Source organism: Pan paniscus, chromosome 22 (assembly GCF_029289425.2).
Source record: "Pan paniscus chromosome 22, NHGRI_mPanPan1-v2.0_pri, whole genome shotgun sequence".
Taxonomy (NCBI): domain Eukaryota; kingdom Metazoa; phylum Chordata; class Mammalia; order Primates; family Hominidae; genus Pan; species Pan paniscus.
Window position 1 is genome coordinate 21,633,912 of NC_073271.2, and position 17,997 is coordinate 21,651,908.

The 17,997-nt window shown below is 37.9% G+C and overlaps 1 protein-coding gene across 10 annotated transcripts in view; it reads right to left on the reverse strand.

The window, feature by feature from the left end:
- The window catches only part of LOC106634207 (putative uncharacterized protein encoded by LINC00158), a 129,463-nt gene that overhangs the window by 44,262 nt on the left and 67,204 nt on the right, over nucleotides 1–17,997 (reverse strand). The window contains exons 1-2 of one of the 10 annotated variants that reach the window (XR_008622427.2): nucleotides 2,663–5,594; nucleotides 1,892–2,135 (exon numbers count right to left, since the gene is read on the reverse strand). The exons of 3 other annotated variants lie outside the window; for them this stretch is intronic. Coding sequence is in view for 1 of the 7 variants with exons in the window: in XM_055105249.2 (XP_054961224.1) it covers nucleotides 2,028–2,135; nucleotides 3,302–3,439 (246 nt within the window). In the remaining 6 variants the exon portion in view is untranslated. Of the gene's footprint in view, nucleotides 1–1,891; nucleotides 5,596–17,997 lie in introns of those variants that run through there. 6 more of the 10 variants (XR_008622424.2, XR_008622429.2, XR_008622428.2 and 3 more) reach the window with 6 other exon arrangements.

Genomic DNA, 17,997 nt, shown 5'->3' on the forward strand with positions numbered 1-17,997 from the left:
CACAGATGTAGATGTGATGCTTTTCATCATCAAAAGCATGGTAAAAACTCTAAGTAGATAAAACTCTGTGAAGGGATTGGTGTAAAAAGGAGAAGAGAAAGCTAAGGACCAATCCTTGAGACACTCCAATGACTGTGATGTAGGAGGGAAAAGCGGGACCCGTGAAGAAAAGATTGAAGATGTTGTGGTGACACATAATAGAAGAGTAAGAAGTTTTTCAAAGACGAGGTTCTCAAGAAAATCACATGCAGCTGAATGACCCAAGAGGTGGAAGATTTTAAAAGGCCATTTATTTTCACTAGCAATATGTCACCAATGAGCCATTTCAGGAGTCTATGTTCCAGTAGGCTAAGATTCAATTTCAAAGTTTACAAATAAAACGAAATGAAAAAAATGAGAGTAAGCACAGACTACTCATTATAAGAGTTGATCATGAAAAGAAATAAATTTTAAGTTTATTAAATAGGTATCAATATCCAAAGAAAAACGTTGATTTCTTTAAGGCAAGTGATCCCTGGGCATGACTGGTAACAAGAAAGAATTTAAAAAGGAAAGACTGAGGACCCTAAGAAGAGTGGAGTGTGGCAAGGTGTGGGAGCAATGTCTGAAAAGCCACAATCAAGGATGTGTCCCAAAGCAGAGAAGAAAGGTTGACTTTTAAAATTAGAATAAAAATAATACCGGTTAACATTTATTGAGCAGTGATTATTTGCACAGAACTGTTTAAATGCTGAATGTACATTATCTCCTTAACTACTTATGAAAACCTTACAAGGTAGATATCATCATTCCCACTTCCCCTACAAAGAAAGTGAAACCAAAATAAATTAATTCCCCATGATGTCCTAGAAAGTGTGAGGTGGTGTCCAAACACAGACCTATCTGACTCAAGCTCATGCACTGAAAATTTCTGTTTCTGATTCATTGCTCAGTGTCACAAGGTGTAAGAACACAATTCTAACTTTGTTTGAGTGGTAGAAGTTATGTTCTTAAAGCTAATATACTAACATATAATTTGAACACTCACAGCTTCTGAAACTGAAAATACACACTCTTCATCCAATGTTTGCTGTATAGTGTATGCTCAGAGGGGGCTCTGAAAGTGGAAAGGGATAAATTCTTACTCCTAGGGCAATTCCTTCTAATGAGGAGAAATCCCTTGATTTCCTTGGGTGGGGTACACAAACAGAGAAAGATATTAAATAAGGCTTATTTTTATAATTTTATTTCAAGGAGAAAAAAAAATCTCTTCTACTATGCCACCTCTTTTGTGAATATTGGAGTGGTCTATAAACCCTGAACTTACGCCTCTCTCCTGAGCCAACTCTAACCACACTAAGCCCTATCACCATGACGAGGTGATAGGGCTTATTTTAATAACTTTTTGAGGAACAAAAGTTATTAAACTGAAGAGAAATGTTATCTCAATCATCATTCTGGTGCTAAATCCAAAAGATTCTTTTCAGACTTTTTCACTTCTCTGTAGAATATGAAGCTGCTCCTCATCCCTTCTAGTCGTTCTCACCTCCCTTTGTTTTATTGACTATAGTCATTTAATAAACCTACATGCTTTTCACAGGCTCCTCTCCTCTACCCACCCTCTAAATGTGGGAGCTTCTTTGCTCATCTTCTCCTTTCTGTTTCTTCACACTGTCCCTAAAAGTTCTCTTCCTCTCTACTGACTTGAACTACCACCTCTATGCTGATGAGTTCCAGAAGGATATCTTTAGCTTGGACCTCTTTGCAGAGCTCCAGATACATATGTACTATCCTAAACCTCCCTCTCTGGGTGTCCTGTAGAGGTACCCCATCATTTTCACAATAAACTGTTCCTCCTGTATAGCCATTCGTTTGATCAAACACTCAGTCGAGACAGAAAATTAGTTATTACCTTTGAGGGTGTTTTCTTCTTTATTCATCTCCTCTTCACATTCAATTCAACCAGTAAATTCAGTAAATTCTGTTCTAAGTATTCCTCAAATCTTCTCTTCCTCTTCATCCTAATGATCACTGTCTTATTTCAGGAGTCATCTTTTCTTGCATGGACCAGTTTTTAACAGAAAACTCTGGTGTCCCTGCCTCCAGTCTTGGTCACTTCCAAATCTGATCTGCACATAGCCTCCAAAGTGATATTTCTAAAATTCAGATTTAATCATATTACTCGTATTCATAAAATCATCAACATCTTCCCATTGATTTATAGAAAAATCCAATCTGTTAAGGGTGCTATAAATGATGCCATACAAGGCTCCTACCCTTTACTCTCATCCTCAATCACTCCCATATTTTCACTCTAGGTCCCAACTTTACAAAAATGATGTGTTGTTTCCAGAATGTGCACACTCCCTGCCCAATGACTGAAATATGGCTGCCCTCCATCACTGTGGGTTGCCTGTTACTCCCCCACCACAATTACCTTCTCCAGAATGCCTTGTCTCATCCTGTCAACCCAGCTTATGTGCCTTCTCTATAGCCTCTTAGAGTCTATACTTTCTTTCATCGTAACCTGCTCGGTTTATTACTAACATGTTTACCAGTATCATTAGAATCTCAGTCACTTAAAGGTAAATAATGGTATCTGGAAGCAGTAGAATATATTAATTAAGAGAAGCAGATTTGGAACAAAATAAACTTGGATTTGACTCCCGAAACATCCACTTACTTAATAATTGTTTATGTGCAGAGGGGGCCAGGTAGGTTCATGTCTCTGAACTCTAGCCTCTGTATCTATAAAATATACTCGATCATACCTTCTTTTGAGTGTTTTTTTTTTTAGGATTAAAATGAAATAGTACATAGTAAGACCTTGACATAGTACTTGAAGCATGTTAAAATGATATTGTCTTATCCCATTTTGCCCAACATGTAGCCACCTAGCTACTACATCGTAAGTATTTAGAAAGTACATACATTTGTTACCAGTGCCCCATGATAGCAGTGCCTGATGAAGTCATAATGCAATGGAGAGCAAATAGAACAAGTGGAGTCTTCTGAATCCTAATGCACTTTACTGATTCTAGAAAGAATAAATGAGAGGCTATGCAAAATCTCAAGCTCAGCTAAGGAATATATTTTGTTGAAGGTTTGTGCTTCCATTTTATGGTGATTGGAAAGGGACTGAGCTAGAAAGGAACTGAGCTAGAAAGGAGCTCAGTTCCTCTCCAATCATCACAAAAATTGACATTCCATAGTATGCAACATCTTGTCAGGAAAAAGAAACATAATCCTTCAAATGCAATCTTTGTTCACAATTATGAGATACTGTCTTTATGGGTCTAAATCAGAAATACTGTCTTCTTACAGACTCTTGATGTGATCTGTGCTCATCCTTAATCCTTGGTAAAGTTCCAAAATGGCTCTGGATCCTACTGACATCTGTTACTAAGGATAATGCATGAAGGAGATGAAGATATCTGTTCTCAATAAACAGAGAAAACATTACTAAAGAAAATGTAGATCAATTTCAGATCTCCTTATCCATAGATAAGGAAATGCAAGATATTAGAGACCTATGAAAAATTGCTGTTCAGACATAAAGATGAATCTTTTTATTTCAGATCTTTACCACTTAAGTTTAGCCTAGTATTTTTTAAGGCCAATGAAACAGTTGGTGAAAAAGAATAAATGCATTTGTGATCTCCAGTGTGTTCTCTCCATTCTAGAAAAAAAAAAAAAAAAATTCCAAAAACACTTGTTCATACAGCTACAAGTTTGAGCCTTTTCATAGGAAATAAGATTTGAGGTCTAGACTAATTGATTTTATAGCTTCACAACTGAATTTTGTAATGTAGCCACAGGTCCATACACAGCAGAAGCTTAGATTAATCCTTTCCAAAAATAAAAGGAAAAAATCCATGTGAATCACTTCTAAATGCCTCTGTATTGCAAATGAATGATGTTTGGGTGTGCATTTATACTACTTGTCTAAGATAAGACCTATTTAACAAGATATAGTTTATACCTCATTAAAGCAACATCTACTTCTCTTGCTTGGTTACTGGTCTTTCACAGCCAGTCCAATTGGCCAATATAAAATACATTTCCATTCTGAAACCTAAGTTCCACAAGAGAAAGAACATTTTTCTTTTTAAGTAGATGTATTCCATTATCTTTAAGAGTTTATATTATATACATGACATTACCCCCGTTTAATTTTTGTGCTGGTCAGGGATTATTCAGTGATGAAAAAAAGTTTTCCCAAATGAGGGCAAATAAAAACATTTTTGCTGGAAGACTATAAAGGACAACTTCATAGACATTCACAAGTGAAAAATAAAATACACCCAGACCTCTTATAAATATATTGGGAACTGGAAAATCGGAAACTGAGATCATCTCTCTTAATTCACATGATTTCTCATCTCCTTCTCACTAGTACACTTTACCTCCTGATTTCTGGTCCAATCCATTGAACCCATTTTTTTCACTCAATGTGAGTAAATGTCATATAAAAGGTTGCAGGAAGATGCTGCTTCAGGCCATTTTCTCTAAAAGAGAGTTGTAAGTACAGAGGTCATTGAAGTTTCATGAACTTCTTTATCCTTTTTGATCAAGTAGCAGATTACCTCTAACTAGTCCACAGCTTCCACATGGAAGATGGACAAACATATAGAAATGGGGAAGAAAGAAGAACCAACACACTTGTCAGCAAATTCAACCTAAGCCAGCCTCTTTTCAATGGGCTCATGGGAAATGAAGCATTTCCTGGGACACAGAGGAGGGAGAGAAAAATCTCCCATTATTGGGGATTGAACCATAAGAAAATGTTGTTTCGTGGCCCCAAAGGGCCAAATACCAACATATTATGTGATCCAACTAAATCACAATGGTATAATCAAACAAGTTATTCTGATTATTACCAATAGAGACACTAAAATTTTGGCTGTGTATTAAACCCTCTTGCTTTTCACATCTTCTCAATGTATTTATTTTATAGCACGTCTGGAACAATCCTTTTATTTATTAATGAAGATCGTCTCAATTGCCAAAGTCTATATTTTTCTTCCACTTAATGAAAAATATCCAAAGTTGCTGGTTATGGGCCCATCAGAGATTATTTTCTCTTAATCATATTTCATTTAAAAAAAAACTAGTCAGTTCATTTTTCTAAAAAAAAAATGCATGTTCAGAAAAAAATACAATCACTGAAAGCCCAAATTTCCAGTACAATTTAATAACAAAAAAGGAGGGAGTGGAGTAGGATAGTCACATGGTTCCTGTTATCCACCCCCAAGCTTAAGAAACAGGGAGGTCTAAAATGTAGTGTGGAAGAGTAAAAACAGCATGACCTGCTTTCAGTTCCAAGTTCTTCCTTCTACTGATTGTGCAGTCTTGGGCATGCTGATGAATCAAATCAACCTCTCTGGCTGCACATGGAAATTGAGGAATGAAAATACTTCTGAGGTAGGGTTGATGTGCGCATTGGTTGAGACAATGCCTTCATTTGTTGAGCTTCTGTTATGTGCCAGCACTTTACTACAACAGAGATGCAATAGTGAAGGAAAAGAGAAACACAAGCCCTTTAAGACTTCTTGGCATTTCTGATCTGACAGGTGGACACAGACAATAATCAAAGGATTATATGAATAAATCCCAATTATGGTAAATTCTCTGAAAGAGAATAGTGTCCTGAGAATGAGGGGTGGGAGGGAGAGGGGCAAGTAAACAGAACAGATTGTATGGCCAGAAAGCATATGATTGGACCAAGGAGAACACAAAAGACCTGTGTAGCTAAATGAGGAGAAGCCAGATGTGAAATGGGGCGTAGAAATTAGGGTCCAGAAATTAAAACTTTATCGTAGATTTTCTGGGACAATAATTTTTGAACTTTACTCAATAAAATGACAAACAATTCAATATTTTTAAAGAGTAATGATACGATGAGGCTTGAAATTCAAAATGCCAGCCTTGCTACAGTGCAGATAAGAAATTAGAAAAGGGTCAAAAGGATGCAGGAAGCTAATCTATTGATCCAGATGAGGGACATGGCAACCTTGAATCATGTACTGGAAAAATGATGTCTTACTCTCTAGATTCCTCCTCTCTGAGCAGGGCGTCTCCGAAAGAAAGGCAGCAGCCCCAGTCAGTGGCTTACTGATAAAACTTCCATCTCCTTGGGACAGAGCACCTGGGGGAAGAGGCAGCTATGGGGGCAGCCTCAGCAGACTTAAATGTTTCTGCCTGCCAGCTCCAAAGAGAGCAGCGGATCTCCCAGCACAGCACTCAAGCTCTGCTAAGGGACAGACTGCCTCCTCAAGTGGGTCCCTGACCCTCGTGCCTCCTGACTGGGAGACACCTCCCAGCAGGGGTCAACAGACATGTCATACAGCAGAGCTCTGGCTGGCATCCGGTGGGTGCCCTTCTGGGAGGAAGCTTCCAGAGGAAGGAACAGGCAGCAATCTAGGCTGTTCTGCAGCCTCTGCAGGAGATACCCAGGCAAACAGGGTCTGGAATAGACCTCCAGCAAACTCCAGCAGACCTGCAGTAGAGGGGCCTGACTGTTAAAAGGAAAACTAACAAACAGAAAGGAAGAGCATCAACATCAACAAAAAAGATGTCCAAACGAAACCCCATCCGAAGGTCACCAACATCAAAGAACAAAGGTAGATGAATCCATGAAGATGAGGAAAAACCAGGCCAAAAAGGCTGAAAATTCCAAAAACCAGAACACCTGTTTTCCTCCAAACGATCACAACTCTTTGCCAGCAAGAGAACAAAACTGGACGGAGAATGAGTTTGATGAATTGACAGAAGTAGGCTTCAGAAGGTAGGTAATAACAAACTCTACTGAGCTAAAGGAGCATGTTCTAACCCAATGCAAGGAAGCTAAGAACCTTGAAAAATGGTTACAGGAATTGCTAACTAGAATAACCAGTTTAGAGAAGAACATAAATGACCTGATGGAGCTGCAAAACACAGCACGAGAACTTCGTGAAGCATACACAAGTATCAATACCTGAATCAATCAAGCAGAAGAAAGGATATCAAAGATTGAAGATCAACTTAATGAAATAAAGCGTGAAGACAAGATTAGAGAAAAAAGAATGAAAAGGAAAGAACAAAGCCTCCAAGAAATATGGAACTATGTGAAAAGACCAAACCTGTGTTTGATTGGTGTACCTGAAAGTGACTGGGAGAATGGAACCAAGTTGGAAAACACTCTTCAGTATATGATCCAGGAGAACTTCCCCAACCTCGCGAGACAGGCTGACATTCAAATTCAGGAAATACAGAGAACACCACAAAGATAAGTCTTGAAAGAGCAACCCCAAGACAAATAATCATCAGATTCACCAAGGTTGAAATGAAGGAAAAAATGTTAAGGGCAGCCAGAGAGAAAGGTCGGGTTACACACAAAAAGAAGCCCATCAGACTAACAGCGAATCTCTTGGCAGAAACCCTACAAGCCAGAAGAGAGTGGGGACCAATAGTCACCATTCTTAAAGAAAAGAATTTTCAACCCAGAATAGCAGATCCAGCCAAACTAAGCTTCATAAGTGAAGGAGAAATAAAATTCTTTACACACAAGCAAATGCTGAGAGATTTTGTCACCACCAGGCCTGCCTTACAATAGCTCCTGAAAAAAGCACTAAATATGGAAAAGAAAAACCACTACCAGCCCCTGTAAAAACATACCAAATTGTAAAAACCATCGACACTATAAAGAAACTGCATCAACTAATGGGCAAAATAACCAGCTAGCATCATAATGATAGGATCAAATTCACACATAAAAATATTAACCTTAAATGCAAATGGGCAGAATGCTCCAATTAAAAGACACAGTCTGGCAAATCTGATACGGAGTCAAGCCCACCAGTGTGCTGTATTCAGGAGACCCATCTCATGTGCAAAGACATACATAGGCTCAAAATAAAGGCAGGGAGGAATATTTACCAAGCAAATGGAAAGCAAAAAACAAAACAAAACAAAACAAACAGGGTTTGCAATCCTAGTCTCTAATAAAATAGACTTTAAACCAACAAAGATCAAAAAAGACAAAGAAGGGCATTACATAATAGTAAAGGGATGAATGCAACAAGAAGAGCTATCTATCCTAAATATATAGACGCCCAATACAGGAGCACCCAGATTCATAAAGCAAGTTCTTAGAGACCTATAAAGAGACCTAGACTCCCACACAATAATAGTGGAAGACTTTAACACTCCACTGTCAATATTAGACAGATCAATGAGACAGAAAATTAACAAGGATATCCAAGACTTGAACTCGGCTCTGGACCAAGTGGACCTAATAGACGTCTATAGAACTCTCCACCCCAAAGCAACAAAATATACATTCTTCTCAGCACTACATCGCACTTATTCTAAAAGTGACCACATAATTGGAAGTAAAACACTCTTCAGCTAATGCAAAAGAACAGAAATCATAACAAACAGTCTCTCAGACCACAGTGCAATCAAATTAGAACTCAGGATAAAGAAACTCACTCAAAACCTCACAACTACATGGAAACTAAACAATCTGCTCCTGAATGACTACTGGGTACATAACAAAATTAAGGCAGAAATAAATAAGTTCTTTGAAACCAATGAGAACAAAGATACAATGTACCAGAATCTCTGGAACACAGCTAAAGCAGTGTTTACAGGGAAATTTATAGCACTAAATGCCCACAGGAGAAAGTGGGAAAGATCTAAAATTGACACCCTAACATCACAATTAAAAGAACTAGAGAAGCAAGAGCAAACCAATTTAAAAGCTAGCAGAAGACAAGAAATAACTGAGATCAGAGCAGAACTGAAGGAGATAGAGACACGAAAAACCCTTCAAAAAATCAATGAATCCAGGAGCTAGTTTTTTGAAAACATTAACAAAATAGATAGACCTCTAGCCAGATTAATAAAGAAAAGAGGAACAATCAAATAGACACAACAAAAAATGATAAAGGGAAGATCACCACTGATCCCAGAGAAATACAAACTAACATCAGAGAATACCATAAACACCTCTATGCAAATAAATTAGAAAATCTAGAAGAAATGGATAAATTCCTGGACATATACACCCTCCCAAGATGAAACCAGGAAGAAGTCAAATCCCTAATAGACCAATAACAAGTTCTGAAATTGAGGCAGTGATTAATAGCCTAACAACCAGAAAAAGGCCCAGGACCAGATGGATTCACAGCCAAATTCTACCAGAGGTACAAAGAGGAGCTGGTACCATTCCTTCTAAAACTATTCCAAACAACAGAAAAACAGAGAATCCTCCCTAACTCATTTTATGAGGCCAGCATCATCCTGATTCAAAAAACCTGGCAGAGACACAACAAAAAAAGGAAAATTTCAGGCCAATATACCTAATGAACATCGATGCAAAAATCCTCAATAAAATACTACCAAACTGAATCCAGCAGCACACCAAAAAGCTTATCCACCATGATCAAGTGGGCTTCATCCCTGGGATGCAAGTCTGGTTCAACATCTGCAAATCAATAAACATAATCCATTACATAAACAGAACCAATGACAAAAACCACATGATAATCTCAACAGATGCAGAAAAGGCCTTCAATAAAATTCAATACCTCTTCATGATAAAACTCTCAGTAAACTAGGTATTGATGAAACATATCTCAAAATAATAAGAGTTATTTATGACAAACCCACAGACAATGTCATCCCGAATGGGCAAAAGCTGAAAGCGTTCCCTTTGAAAACCAGCACAAGACAAGGATGCCCTCTCACCACTCTTATTCAACGCAGTATTGGAAGTTCTGGCCAGGGCAATCAGGCAAGAGAATGAAATAAAGGGTATTCACATAGGAAAAGAGGAAGTCAGATTGTCTCTGTTTGCAGATGACATGATTGTATGTTTAGAAAACCCTATCATCTCAGCCCCAAATCTCCTTAAGCTAACAAACAAGCAACTTCAGCAAAGTCTCAGAATACAAAATCAACGTGCAAAAATCACAAGCATTCCTATACACCAATAATAGAGAGCCAAATCATGAGTGAACTCCTATTCACAATTGCTACAAAGAATAAAATACCTAGGAATACAACTTAAAAGGGATGTGAAGGACCTCTTCAAGGAGAACTACAAACCACTGCTCAAGGAAATAAGAGAGTACACAAACAAATGGAAGAACATTCCATGCTCATGGATAGGAAGAATCAATATTGTAAAAATGGCCATACTGCCCAAAGTAATTTATAGAGTCAATGCTATCCCCATCAAACTACCATTGACTTTGCTCATAGAATTAGAAAAAAAAACTTTAAATATCATATGGAACCAAGAAAGAGCTGGTATAGCCAAGACAATCCTAAGCAAAATGAACAAAGCTGGAGGGATCATGCTACCTGACTTCAAATTATACTACGAGGCTACAGTAACCAAAACAACATGGTACTGTACCAAAACAGATATTTAGACCAACAAAACAGAACAGAGGCCTCAGAAATGACACCACACGTCTACAACCATCTGATCTTTGAAAAACCTGACAAAAAGAAGCAATGGGGAAATGATTCCCTATTTAATAAATGCTGTTGGGAAAACTGGCTAGCCATATGCAGAAAAGTGAAACTGAACCCCTTACTTACAACTTATACAAAAATTAACTCAAGGTGGATTAAGGACTTAAACGTAAGGCCTAAAACCATAAAAACCCTAGAAGAAAATCTAGGCAATACCATTCAGGACAAAGGCATGGGCAAAGTCTTCATGACTAAAACACCAAAAGCAATGGCAACAAAAGCCAAAATTGACAAACGGTATCTAATTAAACTAAAGAGCTTCTGCACAGCAAAAGAAACTATCATCAGAGTGAACAGACAACTTGCAGAATGAGAGAGAATTTTTGCAATCTATCCATCTGACAAAAGGCTAATATCCAGAATCTACAAGGAACTTAGGCAAATTTGCGAGAGAAAAAAAAAACAACCCCATCAAAAAGTGGGCAAAGGATATGAACAGACACTTCTCAAAAGAAGACATTTATGTGGCCAACAAACATAAGAAAAAAACTCATCATCACTGGTCATTAGAGAAAGGCAAATCAAAACCACAATGAGATACTATCTCATGCCACTTAGAATGGCGATAATTAAAAAGTCAGGAAACAACAGATGCTGGAAAGGATGTGGAGAAATAGGAGCGCTTTCACACTGTTGGTGGGAATGTAAATTAGTTCAACCATTGTGGAAGACAGTGTGGCGATTCCTCAAGGATCTAGAACTAGAAATACCATTTCACCCAGCAATCCCATTACTAGGTATATATCCAAAGGATTATAAATCATTCTACTATAAAAACACATGCACATGTATGTTTATTGCAGCACTGTTCACAATAGCAAAGTCTTGGAACCAACCCAAATGCCCATCAATGATAGACTGGATAAAGAAAATGTGGCACATATACACCATGGAATACTAAGCAGCCATAAAAAAGGATCAGTTCATATCCTTTGCAGGGACATGGATGAAGCTGGAAACCACCATTCTCAGGAAACTAACACAAGAACAGAAAACCAAACACCACATGTTCTCACTCATAAGTGGGAGTTGAACAATTAGAACACATGGACATAGGGAGGGGAACATTACACACTGGGGCCTGTCGGGGGTTGGGGGCCTAGGTGAGGGATAGCATTAGGAGAAATACCTAATGTCGATGATGGGTTGATAGGTGCAGCAAACCACCATGGCATGTGTATACCTAGGTAACAAACCTGCACATTCTGCACATGTATCCCAGAACTTAAAGTATAAAAAAAAGGCCCGGCGTGGTGGCTCACACCTGTAATCCCAGCACTTTGGGAGGCTGAGGCGGGTGGATCATGTGGTCAGGAGATTGAGACCATCCTGGCCAACATGGTGAAACCTTGTCTGTACTAAAAAAAAGAAAAAAGAAAAAAGAAAAATTAGCCAGGCTTGGTGGCATGCACCTGTAGTCCCAGCTACTCAGGAGGCTGAGGCAGGAGAATCGCTTGAACCCAGGAGGCAGAGGTTGCAGTGAGCTGAGATCATGCCACTGTACTCCAACCTGGGCAACAGAGTGAGACTCTGTCTCAAAAAAAAAAAAATCCTCAATATATTACTCATCTTTTAACATCTTTTACTCTTCCTTTTTTTAAAAAAATCTCTATCTCTCTATGTATGCTATAGAGAAAACATTTTTGTATTTCCTTCAAATTCCCTAATTCTCTTTTTAATTATGCCCAGTCAAGTTATTATCCTGTTGAATTTATTAGATCAACTATAAGAAAAAAAAACTAATGTATTGATGTGTTGGGTTGAATGTGGAGAATAAAGGGAAGGGATAAGAGCTAACTCAAAGGTTTCAGGCTTTGGAACTAGATACAAGTTTGAAACACTGAAAAAGAACAAGATGTGTGATAGGAGGCCTTGGAGATTGTGATATTTTGGGGGACATGTTGAAAATGGGATGTTTCTGAGACATACAAGTGGAAGAATCAACCAGGCACCTAATTATTCATGTCTGGAGCTCAGTAGGAAAGCCAGTACTACAAAGACAAATTGTGAATTCTATGAAGTCTTTGTATTAACTCAGGCTTTACATGAAAGTGTAAAGAGATTTCCTAGCAGCGAGAGCATAGAGTGTGAAGAGGAGAGACAAAGATTGAGCTCGACCCAGGAAAGGACGGAATGTGCAAAGGAGTCAGAGACACAGCATCTCGGGCAGTAAGAGCAAACCAAAAAACAATCATGATAAAAATTCATTATTTTAAAAAGGAGACTGTGGCTACAACCACCACTAACATTTCTTCCTCTGCTGTCTCCACATTGTAAAAGGAACATAAACTCAGATTGCCCCAGAGCCGTGGTGGGCAGTTCAGGAGTGCCAAGCTGGGCTCTACAGCCAGCACTCAAGTGGGAGAGGAGCCTACACTCAGAGTATTGAGAGGGGCATGGCTGCAACTGTGAGAAAATATAAGGAAGCCACATGACTGAGCAAGAGCCCACCAACTGATCAATACACCTAAGTACCACCTACTCGATCACACCTCAAGGCTTCAATACCAAAAATACCTCGTTAACAGACTCCTTTGAGAAACCAAAGACAAAAAGTCAGCTACAAATAAAGACCCTGCACAAAGGCTCAGCTCCATGAAAACACACAGAAAAGAAGTCTATTGACTGTATCAATCTACACTACAGTTAAAGGAACACCCACATGCAGAGATGAGAAAGAACCAATGCAAGAATACTGGTAACCGGTAACTCAAATGGTCAGAGTGTCGTATGTCCTCCAGATGATTGCACCTGTTCTCCAGCAAGGGTTCTTAACCCTGTTGAGCTGGCTGGAATGACAGTATTCAGAACATAAATAGAAATGAAGATCATCGAGATTCAGGAGAGTGGCAAAGCCCAATCCGAGGAAACTAAAAACCACAATAAAATGATACAGAAGATGAAAGATGAAATAGCCAGTATATATAAGAACCTGAGAGAGCTGACAGAGCTGAGAAACACACTAAAAGAATTTCACAACACAATTACAAGTATTAATAGCAGAACAGACCAAGCTGAAGAAAGAAAATTAGAACTTGAAGCTGGTTCTCTGAAATAAGACAGTCAGACAAAAATAAAGAAAAAACAATGAAAAGGAATGCACAAAACCTCCAAGAAATATGGAATCATGTAAAGAGGCCAAATATATGAATCACTGGCATCCCTAAAAGGGACGAGGGGAAAGCAAACAACTTAAAAAACATATTTTAGGATATCGTCTATGCAAACTACCTCACCTTGCTAGAGAGGCCAACAGTCAAACTCAGGAAATACAGAGAACCCCTGCCAGATTCTCCCCAACACACATAATCATCAGAATTTTCCAAGGTTGAAATGAAAGGCAGAATGATAAAGACAGCTAGAGAGAAAGGGCAGGTCACCTGCAAAAAGAGAACACCATCAGGATAACAGCAAATCTCTCAGCTGTAACCCTACAAGCAAGAAGAGATTGGGAGCCTATATTCAACATTTTTAAGGAAAAAATCTTCAACCAAGAATTTCACATCAAGCCAAACTAAGCTCCCTAAGCATAGGAGAAGTAAGATCCTTTTCAGATAAGCAAATGATGAGAGAGTTTATTACCACCAGACCTGCCTTACAAGAGATCTTGAAAGCACTAAATATAGAAAAAAAAGACCACTACCGGCCAATACAAAAACACTTAAATACACAGACCAGTAACACTATAAAGCACAATACAAACAAACCAGCATAGTAACCAGCTAACAACACAATGAAAAGATCAAAACCACACATGTCAATACTAACCCTGAATATAAACAGGCTAAATGGCTCCATTTAAACGGTACAGAATGGCAAGCTGGATAAAAAGGCAAAACTCAATGGTATGCTGCAAGAGACCAATCTCACACATAATGACACCCATAGGCTCAAAATAAAAACAAAAAAATGGAGGCAAATCTACCAAGCAAGTGGAAATCAGAAAAAATCAGGGGTTGAAATCCTAATCTTAGACAAAACAGACTTTAAATCAATAAGGCTTTAAAAAAAAAGACAAAGAAGGGCATTACATAATGTAAAGAGTTCAATTCAACAAGAGTTCAATTCAACAATTTAACTGTCCTAAATACATGTGCACCCAACATAGGGGCATCCAGATTAATAAAGCAAGTTCTTAGAGTCATACAAAGAGACTTAGACTCCCACACAATAATAGAGACTTCAACATTCCACTGAAAGTATTAGACAAATCATTGAGGCAGAAAATTAACAAAGATATTCATGACCTGAACTCAACATTGGACCAAATGGATCTGCTAGACCTGTACAGAACTTTCCACCCAAAAACAACAGAATATACATTCTTCTCATCGCCACATGGCACATACTCTAAAATTGACCACATAATTGGACATAAAACAATCCTCAGCAAATGCAAAAAAAATTATACCAAACACACTCTTGGACCACAGTGCAATAAATATAGAAGTCAAGACTAAAAAAAAAATTGCCCCAAACCATGTAATTACATGGAAATTAAACAACATGTTCCTGAATGACTTTTGGGTACATAATGAAATTAAGTCAGATGTCAAGAAATTATTTGAAACTAATGAGAACAAAGTTACAACATACCGGAATATCTGGGATACAGCTAAGGCAGTGTAAAGAGGGAAGTTTATAGCACTAAACACCCATGTAAAAAAGTTAGAAAGATTTCAAATTAACAAGCTAACATCACAGATGAAAGAATTAGAGAAGCAAGAGCAAGTCAATCCCAAAGTTAGCAGAAGACAAGAAATAACAAAAATCAGACCTAAACTAAAGGAAATCGAAACCAAAAAAGATCAATGAATCCAGGAACTGGAATTTTGAAAAAATTACTAACATAGAGCACTAGCTAGACTAATAAAGAAAAAAAGAGAATAAATCCAAATAAACACAATTAGAAATGATGGAAAGGATACACCACTGGCCCCACAGAAATAAAGATAACCATCAGAAACTACTGCAAACACCTCTACACACACACACTAGAAAACCTAGAAGATATGGATAAATCCCTGGAAACATGCTTTCCCAAGGCTGAGCCAGAAAGAAATCGATTCCCTGCACAAACCAATAATGAGCTCTGAAACTGAATGAATAATAAATAGCCTACCAAGAAAAATAAAAGGGACAAGATGGATTCACAGTAGAATTCTACCAGATGTACAGAGAGAGCTGGTACCATTCCTACTGAAACTATCACCAAAAATTGAGGAAAGGGGACTCCTCCCCAACTCATTCCATGAGGCTAGCATTATCCTGATACCAAAACCTGGCAGAGATACAACGAAAAAAGAAAACTTCAGGCCAATATCCTTGATGAACATTGATGCAAAACCAACATCCTTGATGAACACTGATGCAAAAATCCTCAACAAAATGCTTGTAAACAAAACGCAGCAGCACATCAAAAAGCTAGTCTACCACAGTCAAGTAAACTTCATCCTTGGGATGCAAAGTTGGTTCAATGTACACAAACCAATAAATCTAATTCATCACATAAACAGAACTAAAGGAAACAAACATGATTATCTCCATAGATGTAGTAAAAGTTTTTGATAAAATTCAACATCTCTTCGTGTTAAAAACTCTCAATTCACTAAATATTGAAGGAATATATCTCAAAATAATAAGAGCCACCTACAACAAACCCACAAACAACAGCATATTGAACAGGGAAAAGCTGAAAGCATTCCCCTGGAAAACTGGCACAACACAAGAACGCCCTCCCTCACCACTCCTGTTCAACATAGTATTGGAAGGTCTGGCCAGAACAATCAGGCAAGAGAAAGAAATAAAGCATATTTAAATAGGAAGAGAAGAATTAAAAGTATCCGTTTTTGCAAATGACATGTTTTTATATCTAGAAAACCCCATAGTCTCAGCCTAAAATCTCCTTCAAATGATAAACAACTTCAGCAATGTTGCAGGATACAAAATCAATGTACAAAAATCACTAGCATTTCTATACACCAACAACAGCCTAGCTGAGAGCCAAATCAGGAATTGAATCCCATTCACAATTACCACAAAAAGAATAAAATATCTAGGAATACAGCAAACCATGGAGGTGAAAGATCTCTACAACGGGAATTCCAAAGTGCTGCTCAAAGAAATCAGTGATGACACACACAAAAAATATGAAAACATCCCATGGTCATGGACAGGAAGAATCAATATCATTAAAATGGCCATACTGCCCAAAGCAATTTACAGATTCAACGCCATTCCTGTCAAACTACCAGTGACATTCTTCACAGAACTAAGAAAAAGAAACTATTTTAAAATTTATATGAAACCAAAAGAGGGCCCAAATGGCCAAGGCAATCCTAAGTGAAAAGAACAAAACTGGAGGCATCATGTTACCCAACTCCAAACTATACTATGGGGCTACAATAACCAAAACAGTATGGTACTGGTACAAAAACAGACACATAGACCAATGGAACAGAATAGAGAGCCCAGAAACAAGCCCACACACCTATGACTGTCTTTGACAAAGCTGACAAAAACAAGCAATGGGGAAAGGACTCCCTATTAAATAAATGGTGCTGGGATAACAGGCTAGTCATAAGCAGAAGATTGAAACTGGACTCCTTTTTTACATCATATACAAAAATCAACTCAAGATAAATTAAAGATTTAAATGTAGAACCCAAAAACTATAAAAACCCTAGACAACTTAGGCAATACCATCCTGGACACAGGAATGGGCAAAGATTTTATGACAAAGACAGTAAAAGCAATCATAACAAAAGCAAAAATTAACAAATGGGATCTAATTAAACTTAAGAGCTTCTGTACAGCAAAAGAAACTATCAACAGAGTAAACAGACAACCTACAGAATGGGAGAAAATATTTGCAAACTATGCATCTGGCAAAGGTCTAATATCCAACATCTGTAAGGAACTTAAACAAATTTACAGAAAAAAGCAAACAATCCCATTGAAAAGGGGACAAAAGACATAAACAGGTATTTTTCTAGAAAATACATACATGCAGCCAAAAAGCATATTTTAAAAAGCTCAGTATTGCTGATCATTAGAGAAATGCAAATTAAAACCACAATGAGATATTGTCTCACACCAGTCAGAATGGTTATTATAAAAAAGTCAAAAACTTACAGATGCTGGCAAGGATGTGAAGAAAAAGGAACACTTATACACTATTGGTGGTAACGTAAATTAGCGCAACCATTGTGGAAAGCAATACGGTGGTTTCTCAAAGAGCTAAAAGCAGAACCACTGTTGGACACAGCAATTCCATTACTGGGTATATACCCAGAGGAATATAAATCATTCTACCATAAAGACACACGCATGTAAATGTTCACTGCAGCACTATTCACAATAGCAAAGATATGGAATCAACCTAAATGCCCAACAGTGACAGACTGGATCAAGAAGATGTAGTACACATACACCATGGAATACTATGCAGCTATAAAAGAGAATGAGATAATGTCTCTTGCAGAACATAGA